The 15,985-nt window shown below is 44.5% G+C and overlaps 1 protein-coding gene across 1 annotated transcript in view; it reads right to left on the reverse strand.

Moving 5' to 3' along the window:
* erbb4b (erb-b2 receptor tyrosine kinase 4b) overlaps positions 1 to 14,945 on the reverse strand; it is a gene marked incomplete at both ends in the record, with an annotated part of 355,388 nt that extends 340,443 nt beyond the window's left edge. The window contains 2 exons of the mRNA XM_083638160.1: positions 14,000 to 14,151; positions 14,942 to 14,945. Coding sequence (XP_083494286.1) covers positions 14,000 to 14,151; positions 14,942 to 14,945 — 156 coding nt within the window. The remainder of the gene's footprint in view (positions 1 to 13,999; positions 14,152 to 14,941) is intronic.
* Positions 14,946 to 15,985: the final 1,040 nt, after the last annotated feature.

The raw sequence follows: 15,985 nt of genomic DNA on the forward strand, positions 1-15,985 counted from the left end.
CCGTGTGTAGCCTCCACACAATAGGGCTACACACAGTAAATCATGGTAAATACGCAGCATAATACCCGCCGTGGTAAACAGAAGAAGACTGGGATATTAACTTTAAGGCGACTCACTTCTAGACTTGAATGAAATTGTATTCACCTACTATCTGCTCCGTGGATTACCATTTTACAATTTCGGAGACGAAATTGTAACATATATTATTTAAAAAAAAAATTGGGAGATCGGGTTGGGATTATAACGTTAGTTTGCCGAGTCGCACCTGGTAATCCAGAAATGGCGTTATGGTACCTTTGTCTACTTGTAGATCATCAAGAAACTTTAAATTAATAACGTTAGATGTGTTTAACAGAGCTGTATATCGGGTCTAGCAGCTGATCAGCAGCTCAGACAGCCTCAAACACGAGGTGATTGTCAGCTCTATAATTCGCAAAATAGCAGTGGATGGAAACGCGCACTGTGTTTTGTGACAGCCACGCACTGCACAATGTGTTCCAGAATAACCCATTGTTAATAACGTCTGCTAACGTTAGTGTAGCTGAAAGTTGAAAGTTATCAGCTGAAAGTTTGGATATTTCGGCTGCTGCCTTCTGATGTGCTCGCTGCTGTGGACGCAATGTGGACTTAACCGGAAGCCGGTGACACGAAAGGCTGCTATGGCGCCGCCCTAGGAACGGCCCAGGAAACTTGTCTATATGGGTCTTGATGTTCCAGTAGTGTAGGAGCTCTGAGGTCATGATGGGTCATTTAGTCACATTTATTTAGGCTGTTCTACAGTAAGCTATATGGGTCTTGATGTTCCGGAACGTTTCCCCTTCACACCGGCTCGTGGGAACATCCATCCCTTGGTGTTTCCAAATTAAGCACTAAAAGCCCATAATTGGCCCCTTTGTCTTAATGCAAAGCAGGGTCAAGACAACTAAGGAAAGTGGGAGTGGCATGGGAGGACACTTCTGACACTGCCTACATTTACTCCAGCTAAGCCACTCTGTATTATCCCACATCAAGCTATTGAAATGGACTGCTTTGTTTGACTGTGAGCACACAATGGCGCTATTTTTGACATGCAGGTGTTAACTTAGGCTGAAGAGTGGTATATATAGCAGATGCTCCTCCACTTACAGTCGGGTAGATACCCAGCTCAAGTGATCCGACATGGACCTTTAAGGTCCTTACACATCAAGAGCGATGCGAATATACGGCACGAAATTGCGATGCGAGTTTTGACTCACCTGTCAATCACAGCCACAGATGTGTACACGTCGGAAGCGAATTTCTGAAAAATCGAACGTGGTTCGAAAAAATAAACACCGCAATAACGCTCAGCGAAACTTCGCCGTCGGTATGCACGGTTGCATTGACTGATATAGGTTCGGAAAATATTATTGACGTGCGAATTAATCGCACGAAAAAAACGTGCTCGGTGTGTAAGGACCTTTAGCCTGTGTTCCTGCTCTCCCCTCATGCTGTTTCCACCTGCTAAGCATCACTGTGACAGCTGTGTGCTATCTGAACAGGCAGTGGGTCAAGTGATCACTTCAAACAAGCCTCGTGGAGGGCCGCATTAGCAGACCCATACCCTCGTTTTCCAGAGAGCCACTTCAGCACACAGGCCCTGATAGGGAGAGGGAGCCATCCGAATGAAACGCGTAAAAATAGAAATGCAATCTTTTAACTTTCTTTGTTAGACGGGAAAATGTAAAGTGGCAAATACGAGACATAGGGAGCGAGCTATACATGTAGGGAGGAAGGAAACAAGCTCAAAACGTACATAAAAAAGGGTTAGAGAGAGAGGAGAGTTCTCTGTCCTATAAGATGCCAGTGTAATACAAGATCTGAACATAAGATGCAGTATTTGTTATCCGACCTCTTACTTCCGCTCGTACTCTCCCTCTCTCCTCTTCTCTCAGCCTAATGGACATATTGACTGTTTCCACTTGTAAATGCTAGTAGCCAATGGAATGGCCGGGGGGCTGATGGGCATGCTGATCCCAGGGCGTGAAGCAAAAAACATCCAGAGCCTGACATGGGGGGCACGCGTGTCCACAGATTAGTAAAGCATGCAGACAAATGTGTAATATCTACATTAAAAACATCAACGTTACAACGTTACAACAGCTGCTTAACATATGTTCTCTGTGGGGCAGAATGTGACATCCTTTACAATGCCAAGAAGAGTAACATTATGATTGTACGTTGTAAAGAAGCCCGCAAGTTAATTTTCCCCCAGTTTTATTTGAGTGGCAACGTCTTTGCAGTGTGCCACGAGATTAAATATATCGGCCATTGTATCACTGATGATATGTCTGATGATAATGATATTATGAGACAGCGACATAAACTGTACGCCCAGGCAAACATGTTGATGCGTAAATTCCATATGTGTACAGCTGATGTCAAAGTGTCACTGTCCAGAACGTACTGTACGCCACTGTACACTGCTCACCTGTGGGGCAGCAACAGAAAAAGCAGCATGAAAAAACATAATGTGGCTTATAATGATGCTCTACGACTGCGCTTGCGTGTCCCTCGTTGGCATAGTGCCAGTCAGCTGTTTGTCACTATGGGTATACCCACACTAAATGCACTTTTGAGAAATCTCATGTACAGATTTATGTGTCGATTAGATGCCTCTGAACAGGGTTATTGTGGCCTTAACCAATCCTGCCTTAAGCAACACCAGGTTCTATTCTCCTTTGTGGCGACATTGGAGAAATAGCTTCTAAGTTTTATGATGCCTTGTATTTATTTTAGTGTTGTCTTTGCATTTATAATGTATCTTTATGTATTTTATGTCTTGTATTGTTTTATATGGACCTGCGCTTGTGTCTGAAATAAAGTTTGAATTTAATTGAATTGAAAGAGGAACTTTTAGGCATATGAGCCATAACCATTCTACACAGCTTGGCATACATATAGTGAGCTGTAGCAATTAGGCACCTAGAGTGAGCCATAACCACTGATTACAGTCATCATATCACTACAGTCATCACATCACTGATTGCTAATTCAAGAGCAGCACGGTTTACTAATCCATGTGCATGGAGCCATGCACAGAGTTAGCCAATCTGTGCCCGTGTGGATTCCCACATAAAAAAAGGGGCTCCGTAGAGAACAGCCAAGGCAAATAATCACGTGTCTATGCTGAATGATGATGGTACATTGTGAAAGACGGGTGGATCGGCAGCTGTAACTAAGGTGTTATGTTTCTGGGATTTACCCCATGTGGAAAGAGCACTTTCTTTCTGATGGTTGAACAGAACAAACACCCGGTTCACTTAATTTGTGGCACCAAGTGTGGTTTCCCATCTCCACCCGTATTCAATCCATTCTTATCAGCGTTTGTTTTTTACTCCTGTCTCAGTGACGCACGTGTGTATCTCCACCAGCTTTCATAAACTTAATTTCCATATTTCAGCTGTGTTACACCATGGAATCTGTGCTACATTGTGATAGAAAGTAGCTTACAGTACTGTTCATTGGATTTTTTTTTTATCGCATTCCATTGGTAATTAATTGTAAAATATTGCTTTGCTGCCCTGAATATGATTGGATAAAATGCATACAAAACAAAAACCCACGTGGGTTTGTATTTTTCTTCGACAACAGTTTGTGAATCTAAAATGTCCTATGTTGCAAATCCAGTATAACCTGGCCGGAGGTCTTTAAGCCCTCTGATCATTGCGTTAATATAGGTGGAAACTTCTCTGTTTATTAATATGAACAATGGGAAGACAAACAATCTGAGCTCACAGTGATGTGGGCGCCTGGCAAGTCTCGGAGGAGTGGAAAATGAATATTTCAGATTCACAGATCCATTTATGAGTGGATGCACGCGAGAAAGCGACATGAGGGAATAGCGAAACGCAGGAGTGTGTAGCTGCTTTCTTTGGCACCCCGTTCATATCAAACAGACGGGAATAATGAATTAAAAATGTCACGTTAGAACACATGAAGCCAGGTGCGACTTGTCACCTCCCCTCCCTCCATGCTCATGCTTGTGCACTGTGTGCTTACGGTGTGGTAGAAGGATCCGGGTTTTGCTTTTAGGGCCAGCTTCTTGTGTACACACTGCATGTGTGCTAAAAGCTCTCTGTTTGCCTGTCGCTTTGAATGTGCATGTGCATCGATGAGAGAAGGGAGAGAGTCACGGTGGTGAATTGCAGTTATTAATCACTGAGTGAGCGTTGATTCATCGGCCGTAGAGGCAGTTTGGAAGATGGACTCTATTTACTACTAAAGCTGTTTGGGGGGCTTTGGGAGGCAGCCATCAATCTCTCGTCTATCTTTAAAAGAAGGAGCCAGAGCGCAAGCATCAGTTTCAATCACAGCCCCGAGACAGGCGGGACGGGAAGCTGCTGTGCACCGCTGTTCTGCCCCGCCCCCTCCCCTTCATCTCCACCTCAAGGTGAAGATTTTGTCTGTCGGGGAAGCGTGTTATTAATGTGTTTTATAATAATAATAATAATATCCCCTAAAAATACACGCTGCACCTTGCCCTCTTGCTCTCCCCTGCTGTTTGGCACCCTGTGTTCCTAATTAGCATGTTCAATTAACCTGCGTTAATTGCCAGCCGTGGGAAGGTGGAGGAACCTGGCAAGTCGGCGCCACAGGGAGCCATTTTGTAAATGAGCAGCAGCCCAGGTGGCAGGTACAGGGCGGGGGGGGGGGGGGGGGGGGGGGGGTGGGGGGGGGTGCTTGTAGCCGGAAGCACCTTCGACCTCAACCTGAAAACACTATTTTTACGTTACGTTCCCTTGATGAGCCGATGCAGCCGAGCTAACAGCCAGAATGAGCTCTAAACAGAGAGTGTGATTGCTCTTCCAAAGCCACTCTTTGAAAGTGCTTCTGTGGAGTTGAACAGTAAACGCACATGCTCGTTACGGCTAAGGGTGGGCGATATGACGATCTTAGATCGTTCACGATCAGAATGGCTCCACGATCTGCCTTTCCAGACAGATCGTTTTTTTTGGGGTTTTTTTTATCGTAAAACATAGGTTATATACCCGCTATGCCTATTTCTGGACTTTTTAACCACAATAACCTCTGAAAAGCGCAATAACAACACAAGAAAGACTACTATTCAAAATCAAATAAAACATTTATTTCACAGCAGCAGATTAAGGCATTAATAGAGCTGAGCTTTGCATAACGTGAAATGCGGGACCTGTCTGGAGCACTCTGAACATATATGTCTATATGAAAAGTCATAGAATAAACAATTACTGCAAAAATTGACAAAAAACTAAACAAAATAATAGCCAGTCAGTGCCAGGTTCATTAAATTAAAGAAATAAAGTGATCAGATGCGTTGTCTCCATCTTTCTGCTCATGGCATGCTTTCTCTGTGTGTGTGTGTGTGTGTGTGTTTTAATCACGTCATGATCACTACAACATGCAGTGAGGTTCAAATTTAATAAATAGCTACATCTCTGACACCTTGTGACAACCAAAGCACAGCAAATAGCGCTTCCCTGCCAATTCTGAAACAACAGAGCTATGTTTATAGGGGGTAGCCTACATCAACTTAAACTGATAAAATTTGATGAAGACTGCAGAAACAGCAGCTGAAACATGTCAGGTACAAACATTGCCTAACTGGCCTTTATAGATGAACTATTCTTAAAAAAATAAATAAAAAATAAATAAGTGAGGGGGCAGAAAATTGAAGGGTGCAAAGCCCCTTTTGGCCCCCTCATGGCGCCGGGCCCGACACACACACACTTAACCAGCGCTTGCCTTGACAAGGACCTCCCGTCATCCCGGGGACGTTAAAAATAGAGTTAATTAATTTGGGGACGGAGCCGGACGATAGCCTAAACACACACACGCTCTGCTCGTTACAATGAACAGCGTTAACATTGACATGCCACACACACGCACACTAAACAGACATGCGGGCACTGGCAGAGAGACAAACAGGCACATAAACACGATTTTTAAACACGATTTCAGACGGACAAGCCCGTCTTTTATTGTCACACGAACACTTCAACACATGCATGCGGCTACAAACACACACTCATGCGGTGGCCGGTGAAATTTGTCCTCTGCATTTGACCCATCCAGGCTTGTCCTTTCCTCCAGGGGGCAGGCCAGGAGCAGTGGTCGCTTTTTCTTTCCAGCGCCCGGGGACCAACTTCGGATGTTGTCGTCACTGGTCGGATGACGATCTTCTGCATGTTTTTAGTGGGGGGTTATGTACGGAGGAACCCCCTGGGGAGCACGGGGAGAACATGCAAACTCCACACCGAAAGGCCCTTTCGACGAGATAGCCCACCTGGGCAGTGGGCACTGAACATATGGGGGGGTCACAACTCCAGCGCCCACAGCGTCCCAGGCGAGAATCGAACTCAGGACCTTCTAGTTGTGAGGTGACAGCGCTACCGACTGCGCCACGTACCCCCCATAGAGCGGAACTCATCGCGCAAAAAGTGTCTGAATCTCGGGTGCTCTTTGTGATAGTTTGAGTTTAATTTGCTTCAGTCGGACTTGGCAGTTATTTTAAATGCGAGGACGCTCCTAATCTGCCCTCATCCTGCTGCCTCGTATTCTCAGGAGAGCACGTTTCTGCTCTATCTTTTATTTTCTTTCCCCCCGCCTCTCTCTCACTGCTTAAAGCTCAACGCTGTGTGTGTGTGTGTATGTGTGTGTGTGTGTGTGTGTGTGTGTGTGTGTGTGTGTGTGTGTGTGTGTGTGTGTGTGTGTGTGTGTTGAGCCGCATGTCTCTGCTCTGTCCCCACGCTCTGTCTGTCGGTCTCTCTCTCCATTAAATTAGCAAATTGACAAATGACAATCACGCAACTCAATCGCAGATAGCCAATATATTCATCCCATCGCCCAACCCTACTGTATAAATAACAGTGAACCAAGAGATAGATGGATGGATGGATAGATAGATAGATAGATAGATAGTGTTTGCATGCTTGTGAACATTATCTTTTAGCACATGAATTATTGGAAACTCAGCGTAAATTAATGACATGAAAATATTTATAAAACAAATTGTATTTTAAATTTCCATTACTTTTCTAGGTTTCTCATGACCATACGAACCCTGAAATTAGTTTGGTTGTACTTGTACTGTTCAGTAACTTGCAAAATAGTCTTAAAAACCAATATGAAAAAGAATTGTGATAAGATCGTGGATCGTGATCCGGCCTGAAAAAATCGTGATATGATATTTTTGCCATATCGCCCACCCCTAGTTACCCCTAGTCACCCCTAGTTACCCCTAGTCACCCCTAGTTACCCCTAGTTACCCCTAGTTACGACCATCGCTCTCCTGCTCTCTGGACTTCAGAGTCAATGGAGCCAGGTGGATTACCTCTGCAGGGGTCCAATGCTCTCTTTTTCTTCATATCATCTGGGGTGTGTTTGCGTGGTAGGGGACGAGGCCATATTATAATCCTTATTGTATTATGTAGCTTTGATCTTGATTCTTTTGGTCTGTGCAAACTTTTGATGCACAAGAGATGAGGCGGTACCCTTTTACTTTTGACTGATATAAACAAATCACTTTGCCACAGTCACTTTAAATGATCCCTGTGGGAATATACGCACACAAAGCAACAAAACGAAAGCAAAATATGAAACATGCAGCAGGCCTAGCTGGAGGATTGCCCCCTCCCCCTCTTCTTTTTTTTGCAGAAGCAAAGCATCTGTACTTACAGGCGGTGTAGCTCAGCCCACAGCAATGCAGTCAGCACTTCAGTGTAACACCAGGGGAGCTCCCCAGTCCCCCAAATAGACTGGAATCAATGTGAGTGGGATGGCGTTTGCGGTGCAGAGTGCAGCCAACATGCTCTAACGCTGATGTTGTTGAGAGGTAGAGGGCCAACAGAGGTCAATAGGAGCAGCTGAATTCAACAAATAGATGGCTGCTTTTTCTTCCTCCAGCAAATTCCACTACAGTGACTTCCCCTGCCTCCTTGTGACCTCTCATTACCACACCATTACTGCTGTGGGCCTGGAGGGCCGAGAGCTGTCATCACCTGATGTTGCGCGCGTGTGTGTGTGTGTGTGTGTGTGTGTGTGCGCCCTTGTGAATGTGTGTCCTTCAAACCGCATTGGAAGTAAGCATTCATGTAAGCTATTCCACCTCTGCTCCCTCTCCCACACAACTAGCATCCTGTTGATACCCTACCTTCCTCCGGCATCATCCCTGTTGATACCCTACCTTCCTCCAGCATCATCCTGTTGATACCCTACCTTCCTCCTGCATCATCCTGTTGATACCCTACCTTCCTCCAGCATCATCCCTGTTGATACCCTACCTTCCTCCAGCATCATCCTGTTGATACCCTACCTTCCTCCAGCATCATCCTGTTGATACCCTACCTTCCTCCAGCATCATCCTGTTGATACCCTACCTTCCTCCAGCATCATCCCTGTTGATACCCTACCTTCCTCCAGCATCATCCTGTTGATACCCTACCTTCCTCCAGCATCATCCTGTTGATACCCTACCTTCCTCCAGCATCATCCTGTTGATACCCTACCTTCCTCCAGCATCATCCTGTTGATACCCTACCTTCCTCCAGCATCATCCTGTTGATACCCTACCTTCCTCCAGCATCATCCTGTTGATACCCTACCTTCCTCCAGCATCATCCCTGTTGATACCCTACCTTCCTCCAGCATCATCCCTGTTGATACCCTACCTTCCTCCAGCATCATCCTGTTGATACCCTACCTTCCTCCAGCATCATCCCTGTTGATACCCTACCTTCCTCCAGCATCATCATGTTGATACCCTACCTTCCTCCAGCATCAGCCTGTTGATACCCTACCTTCCTCCAGCATCATCCTGTTGATACCCTACCTTCCTCCAGCATCATCCTGTTGATACCCTACCTTCCTCCAGCATCATCCTGTTGATACCCTACCTTCCTCCAGCATCAGCCTGTTGATACCCTACCTTCCTCCAGCATCATCCTGTTGATACCCTACCTTCCTCCAGCATCATCCTGTTGATACTCTACCTTCCTCCAGCATCATCCTGTTGATACCCTACCTTCCTCCAGCATCATCCTGTTGATACCCTACCTTCCTCCAGCATCATCCTGTTGATACCCTACCTTCCTCCAGCATCAGCCTGTTGATACCCTACCTTCCTCCAGCATCATCCTGTTGATACCCTACCTTCCTCCAGCATCATCCTGTTGATACTCTACCTTCCTCCAGCATCAGCCTGTTGATACCCTACCTTCCTCCAGCATCATCCTGTTGATACCCTACCTTCCTCCAGCATCATCCTGTTGATACTCTACCTTCCTCCAGCATCATCCTGTTGATACTCTACCTTCCTCCAGCATCACCCTGTTGATACCCTACCTTCCTCCAGCATCATCCCTGTTGATACCCTACCTTCCTCCAGCATCATCATGTTGATACCCTACCTTCCTCCAGCATCATCCCTGTTGATACCCTACCTTCCTCCAGCATCATCCCTGTTGATACCCTACCTTCCTCCAGCACCATCCTGTTGATACCCTACCTTCCTCCAGCATCATCCCTGTTGATACCCTACCTTCCTCCGGCATCATCCTGTTAATACCCTACCTTCCTCCAGCATCATCCTGTTGATACCCTACCTTCCTCCATCATAATCCTGTTGATACCCTACCTTCCTCCAGCATCAGCCTGTTGATACCCTACCTTCCTCCAGCATCATCCCCAACCCAAACACCAGAAGAAAATGTCGGCATTGTACGTTTCTGCAATCCGCGGATACGTACAATCGCAACATACACAAAAATACCTTTTACATTTCTAAAATATTGCATTTGATGCAAACCTACAATCTCAATGTAAATTTTCAACAATTATTTTTAAAACATCACTGCAACAAGTTTGGTTATGTTTAGGCGAGTAAAACAACTTTAAACAGGACATGAAAGATTTGATCATATGACTAGTTAATTTGCATTTCACCTCAGACAACACAGGACTAGGGCTGGGTCGGTTTGAAAATTTTAAAACCGGTTCGATATTGCCGTCTAAACCGGATCGAACCGGTATACAGATTTTTTTTGTAATAAAAAAAAAAAAAAAAAAAAAAAAATTTTAAGCAGGGCTCCCGAGTGTGGCCCATAACTGTCTGTAGTGCAACTTCAGTCCACCTGATAGCGATAATACACCTCTAAGCTGGTATTGTCAACCAGCAATGATACTGAATAAAAAGAAGCAGGACACCTGTGTAACAAACACACCCTGTATTTATTTCTCATAACTATTCAGCTCAACTTTTCTTCTAAACATCAAAATAATAAATGAAATAAGACTTCTGCCTATAGTGCAACTTGAGAAAAGGCTAATAAAAACACAAGCAGTGCAATCAGAATGGATTGGCTTACAGCTGAGCTGCCTTATAAACTTCAAAACTCACAAATTCACACAATATAGGGCCTATAGGCATGGGTCGGTTTGAACATTTTGAAACCGGTTCGATATTCCCCAAAAAAACGTATCAAAGCGGCTGCAGTTGGTGGCGATAATGCACCTCTAAGCTGGTATGCTGCCAACCAGCACGAACACTGAATACAAATAAGCAGAACCTTTTAACTGTAACAACACACTGTTTTTATTTCTCATAACTATTCAGCTTAACTTTTCTTCAAACATCAACATAATAAACAAAATAAGACTTTTGCCTACTAGTGCAACTTGAGAAGAGGCTAATACGAACAATAGTGCAATCAGAATGGACTGGGGGGGGGGGGGAATTTTTTTTTTTAGGTTTTTCCGGTTTGCACGTGATCAAACCGGTTTGGGCTCGTATACCGAACCGAACCGGTAAAACCGGAAATCGACCCATGCCTACACAGGACACCAGAGTCCTGCATCGGGTCGGGGTTCCGCGGGGCCCCGCCGGGTACCCGCAAAAAAATGCGGAGGGCGGGTGTTATTTTGTCTTCATTTTATTTGCGGGCTCGGATCTGGGTAGAATAAACAACATGCGGCCCGGGTCGCGGGTGTTGTATAATATATGTATTTTTATTTACTTTTTCTATAACGATAATAATTCAGTCAGTGTGTAACTTCATGTTTTGTCTGAGTCTGACTACCTGATGTCTTTGTCACAATCAGTCAGACTCAGAGAAAATACTGCAGTTGCAAATCCTGGCGGCTAAGTGGCAGTATTGGCTTGTTTATTGGAGGGGGGCGTCAGTGGTCAGGTCGTCACTCAGGGCAGGGCAGGCACAAGACCTTTCGTTCAGTATCTTAGGCTGGTTTCACACCGACGACCCACGCCTTGCCTTGCCTCAACCCACGCCTACGCCGAGCTGGGCGTGAACCTGTTACACGCTTTTGCGATCACACCGCACGCCTTTTGCACGCCGAACCTGGAGCCGAGTCACAAGCGCCTCTCCTCTCTCCCGACTGTATTTTTTCACGTGTTGTCCAGAATTGTCATGGGTAGCCTCTAGGTAAAATAAATCTGATATATTTAATGTTCTATTGATGCTGGATATGTATAACCAGGTCTGACTATAGTCGGACATTTTAGAGAGGTGATCTTGCAAGAATATGTGCTGGCACAACAACATTGTCCATCTTGCTTCTTCGGTCGCTATTCTCTCTCATGAAGATTTGTTTGCCGACAGGGAGAAAGCCCCACGTGATAGCCACCCGTCAATCTCTCTCTCGCTCTCTCTCTCTGCTCAATACTGTTGTAGAAACTCAATTTTATTTTGAAATTCAGTTGACTTTGCCAGTTCCCACGGATATTGTCGCGTTTTTCTTTCATGGCTTGACAGAAAAGCCTGCCTGCACGCGCCTTGTCGGCGTGAAAATAGAACTCTCGCCTATTCGATAAAATCGGCAAGGCATAGGCAAGGCGTGGGTACACGCAGGGTTCACGCTCAGGCGTCCGGTGTACACAGCCTCGTTGACTAAAACGGACGCCTATTAAAAAGCGTGGGTAAAGGCAAGGCATAGGCAAGGCTTGGGTCGCCGGTGTGAAACCAGCCTTAGACCTAGACCTATGCTAGCTAGCTTGTTGCATTGCATGACAGCTAGCGCCAGCAAGGCTAGCATGTTTCCTTTAGCTGCTGCCTGGCCCTGGCTGGCCTGCTGGCACTGGCACCAGTGACAAAACACCGTCAATGTGCTTAATTGTAAATAACGTTATGCAATGCATGCTGGTTCTGCCCTTCACTAATGGGATTCTGGGCCAAAATATTTAACTGGTACTCTAAGGCCTACAAAATAACCCTTCAGCCGGAGGCAGAACTCGCCATCTTCGGCTGCTCTGAGTCCTCTCTGAACTTCCCTACAGCTGTGCAACAGTCTCTGACACAGGGGACAACTGTTGCCAAAAAACTCATTCTGAAGGAATGGAAGTCTTCCTCTTCACCTTCTTTCCCACTGTGGTTGACGGACATGATCTCTGTTATACGGATGGAGAGACGTAGGTTCCTGAATACCAATTCACTTAGAAAGTTTTCAACCATTTGGGACCTGTTTTTAGCCTACCTTGATGAGGTTAGGGGTGACGGGTGACTCGCCTGGCTGTTTTTTTCATGGACAACTTGTGTGAGATCCCAGGCACGATATCTCTCACAAGCACATAAGCACCTTATGCGGCTGGTAATCATGTTGCAATTTTGAATGTTGATCATATATGTATGTTTTTTGTCTTTTCTTTTCCTGTGTCTGAGCATGTTCGTTTGTCTTGTCTGTGCATTGTTCAGATTTTTTTTTAATAAAATATTGGGGGAAAAAGTGTTGGTACAGTACATACAGGTAGTAAGGATTTTGTATTCTAACAGGTTCACAGCATATGGTATTGTGGTTCTGACTTGGATTGTAGTTATTTTGATTCATCAAAACATTCAAAATCCTTACTACTGTACTGTACAGTCAACCTAGTGACATCATCAGTGCCCTAGTTGGCAAAAGCTGAAATCTTTCTAGCAAATCTAGGTACCTTTTAGACTTGAAAACAGAGCCCTGTCTTGCCTGAGGTGAAATGCAAATTAACTAGAGTGATATGATCAAATGTGTCATGTCCTCTTTAAGATGAGGATTTGACAGATTTCTGAAAGACATGAATTAATCTCTAATGCCACAGTAATTTTCCTTTTATTAAAACATGCGAATCAGCTGTAATCAAAGAAGAGATTTGCATGAATGAGGGAGAATCAGGTCAGGTTGGATTTTGATTATTCTATGCCTCGGACCAATCTGGCGAGAACATGCAATCAGCCAGACCCTCGGAGCAGGAGAGGCATTCTGACTACCCCTGATTAGAGCAATGCTCCTCTCCTCTCATATCATTGGCTGCGGAGACACTAATCTGACCGCTGATTGGTAGAGAAGGATCTGAGCGTAGGATACTCTCGGGCCACCAAGGTCGAACGAGGAGGCGGTGATTACAAAGTTGACGTTCTGAACTTTTTACTGAATCTCAGAGCATTTGTATGTGTGCAAACAGAGTAAATGGGAGGCTAGGGGCATTTTTGAAATATCTGGCTGTGATATGCAAACAACTCCACTGGGCAACATGCAGCCCACATGGGACAATTATTAAGTGAAATTGTGTTTATTTTTGCTTAGTCTGCCTGCAATTGGGGAATATGTAATCACAGACATACAGTACATTTACTGTATCTGGTGATCAGCGCAAGTGCAAGTGCAAGGGCAAATGTTTGCTAGTTTCTAGCACTCAGTCAAAATCGATTTTTTTTTTTATTTTAATTACCACTGGGGCGCTGAAACACGTCCTTTGATGTACTGACCCAGTGGAAATTAAAAGAAAAAAGTTACATTTTGAGTGCTAGAGACTAGCAAAGATTTGCCCTAGCACTTGGGGCGTAAGATATGGCCCCAAGTGTTATCGATGGTGAAAGCAGCCTATGATATTCACTGTCCCACTTCTTGAATAAGAAATGGACGCCGAACCGGCTTGCCGCGAGATCAAGAAGTCACCGGACAACATTTGTACACATACAAATGAAGATCTAGCGGATGATGGAGTTGTGGCCCTTACTCTGAGGAAGGTGAGGTCCCGGCTGCGGTCGATGCTGGTGATCTCCAGATTGCCCATGACCACTTCACAGTTCTCATAGTATTTCCTCAGGGTGCGGTACTGCTGCTCCAGGTCCGACAGCGTGCTCAGCTTATTCTCTGTGCCAGCGCATACTGAAGAGAGGAAGAGAGAAGGGCACGGCGTTAAGACACAATGTGTCACTTTTGAAGGCTGTCGCAGTTCAGATCACAACAAAAATCAGCAGGGGCCGACGTGAACATGACAATGGGTGGAGGTGACAAAATATGTGTATTATGACGGCTAATGGATCATTTGACAAATCCAATTACAGGAGGAGCGGAAAAAAAATTTCAACACAGATTTTTAAAGGAATTGAGATTCATTAATACTTCTACATAATGTGTCTTTAAAAGCAATCCAAAAACGCAATGTACAATTTGAAAGCCCAAGCAGATCAACTGTTCAACATCTCCAAAATTAAAATAAATAAATAAAATAAAATAAAATAAATTAACTGTCTGGGTTATGCATTTAACATTTTTAGACAATGCCTCAGAGGAAGCATTGAACATCCATTATCACCACAATATTGGGCAATTTTTGAGTGATAACATTTTCTTGTGCTTTGATTTTACTCTTTGAAGTCTGCCAAAGAAAATGACGAATAAAAATGGGTACAATGATTTCCTATCCACAACTCAAAGCTAGTTTGTCCCCTAGTCAAAATGCTCATTAAAGCGCAAACGCTGTCATATTCAATACCCTGGAAGCTGCTAGACGCGACTGTGATGCCTATCAAAACACAATTACGGGGATAGTAAAAAGAAAAGACAAAGAAGAAAACAAAAGAAAAAAAAACAAGACTAAGTGCTTCTATTCCAGTTTGGTGCCGGCACATGGTTCAAACCATGCTTCAAATTTTAATGAGTACGATGATCGTACTCATTTCAATAAATTGTGTGTAGTTTTAGCTGGTAAATATTGTATCAATGAATGCGCCAAAGCTTGCCATCACATCCTTAACAGAAGACGTTCATAATGTAATACTAAGATTGTTTTCTATTCTTTGTTGGTGTGTTTAGTATGACCTCTATTTTTCGTGTGTGTGTGTGTGTGTGTGTGTGTGTGTTAGTGATGCACGGGTCACACAGAACCCGCCGGGTCCCGCGGGCTGGCCCGCCCCGCCCACTAGTGTGTGTGTACCTACTACATACCTGTCATAAAGTTAGTGATGACAAAGCCCAGGCATTTAGAGGGAAGATATGATTGATGAATTTTCTTTCTTTCTTTCTTTCTTTCTTTCTTTCTTTCTTTCTTTCTTTCTTTCTTTCTTTCTTTCTTTCTTTCTTTCTTTCTTTCTTTCTTTCTTTCTTTCTTTCTTTCTTTCTTTCTTTCTTTCTTTCTTTCTTTCTTTCTATCATCCATCCATCCATCCATCTATCTACATGTAGTCTCACTTGCCAGACTCTCTCCGTTTCATGTTGTACCCGTCTGGCTGTTCTCAGTATATAGCGGGGAAAAAGGCTCCGTTATCTTTACAACCATCCACCAAAAGTACCAAGCAGGCCTGCTTTATTGCACAATCCATATCTTCATCAAAACTTGCCAAATTTTTCAAGACGATCACCTCCCTAGGACACAGTCAAACTGTATTGCTTATGTAAATGGTAAATGGACTGTATTTATATAGCGCTTTTATCCAAAGCGCTTTATAATGTGCCTACATTCACCCATTCACACACCGAAGGCGGCCAGCTGCCACGCAGGGTGCTGACACATCCATCTGGAGCAATTTGGGGTTCAGTGTCTTGCCCAAGGACACTTCGACATGCGGACTGGAGGAGCTGGGGATCGAACCACCGACCTTCTGGTTAGTGGACGACGCACTCTACCTCCTGAGCCACAGCCGCCCCAACCCATATCGGTTGGACCCTAATACCGATAGTAATAGAGTACTTCATTCAATACCTTGTTTCTCTCTCTCTC

Source organism: Poromitra crassiceps (genome assembly GCF_964638095.1).
Source record: "Poromitra crassiceps genome assembly, chromosome: 6".
In the NCBI taxonomy this organism is placed as follows: Eukaryota; Metazoa; Chordata; class Actinopteri; order Beryciformes; family Melamphaidae; genus Poromitra; species Poromitra crassiceps.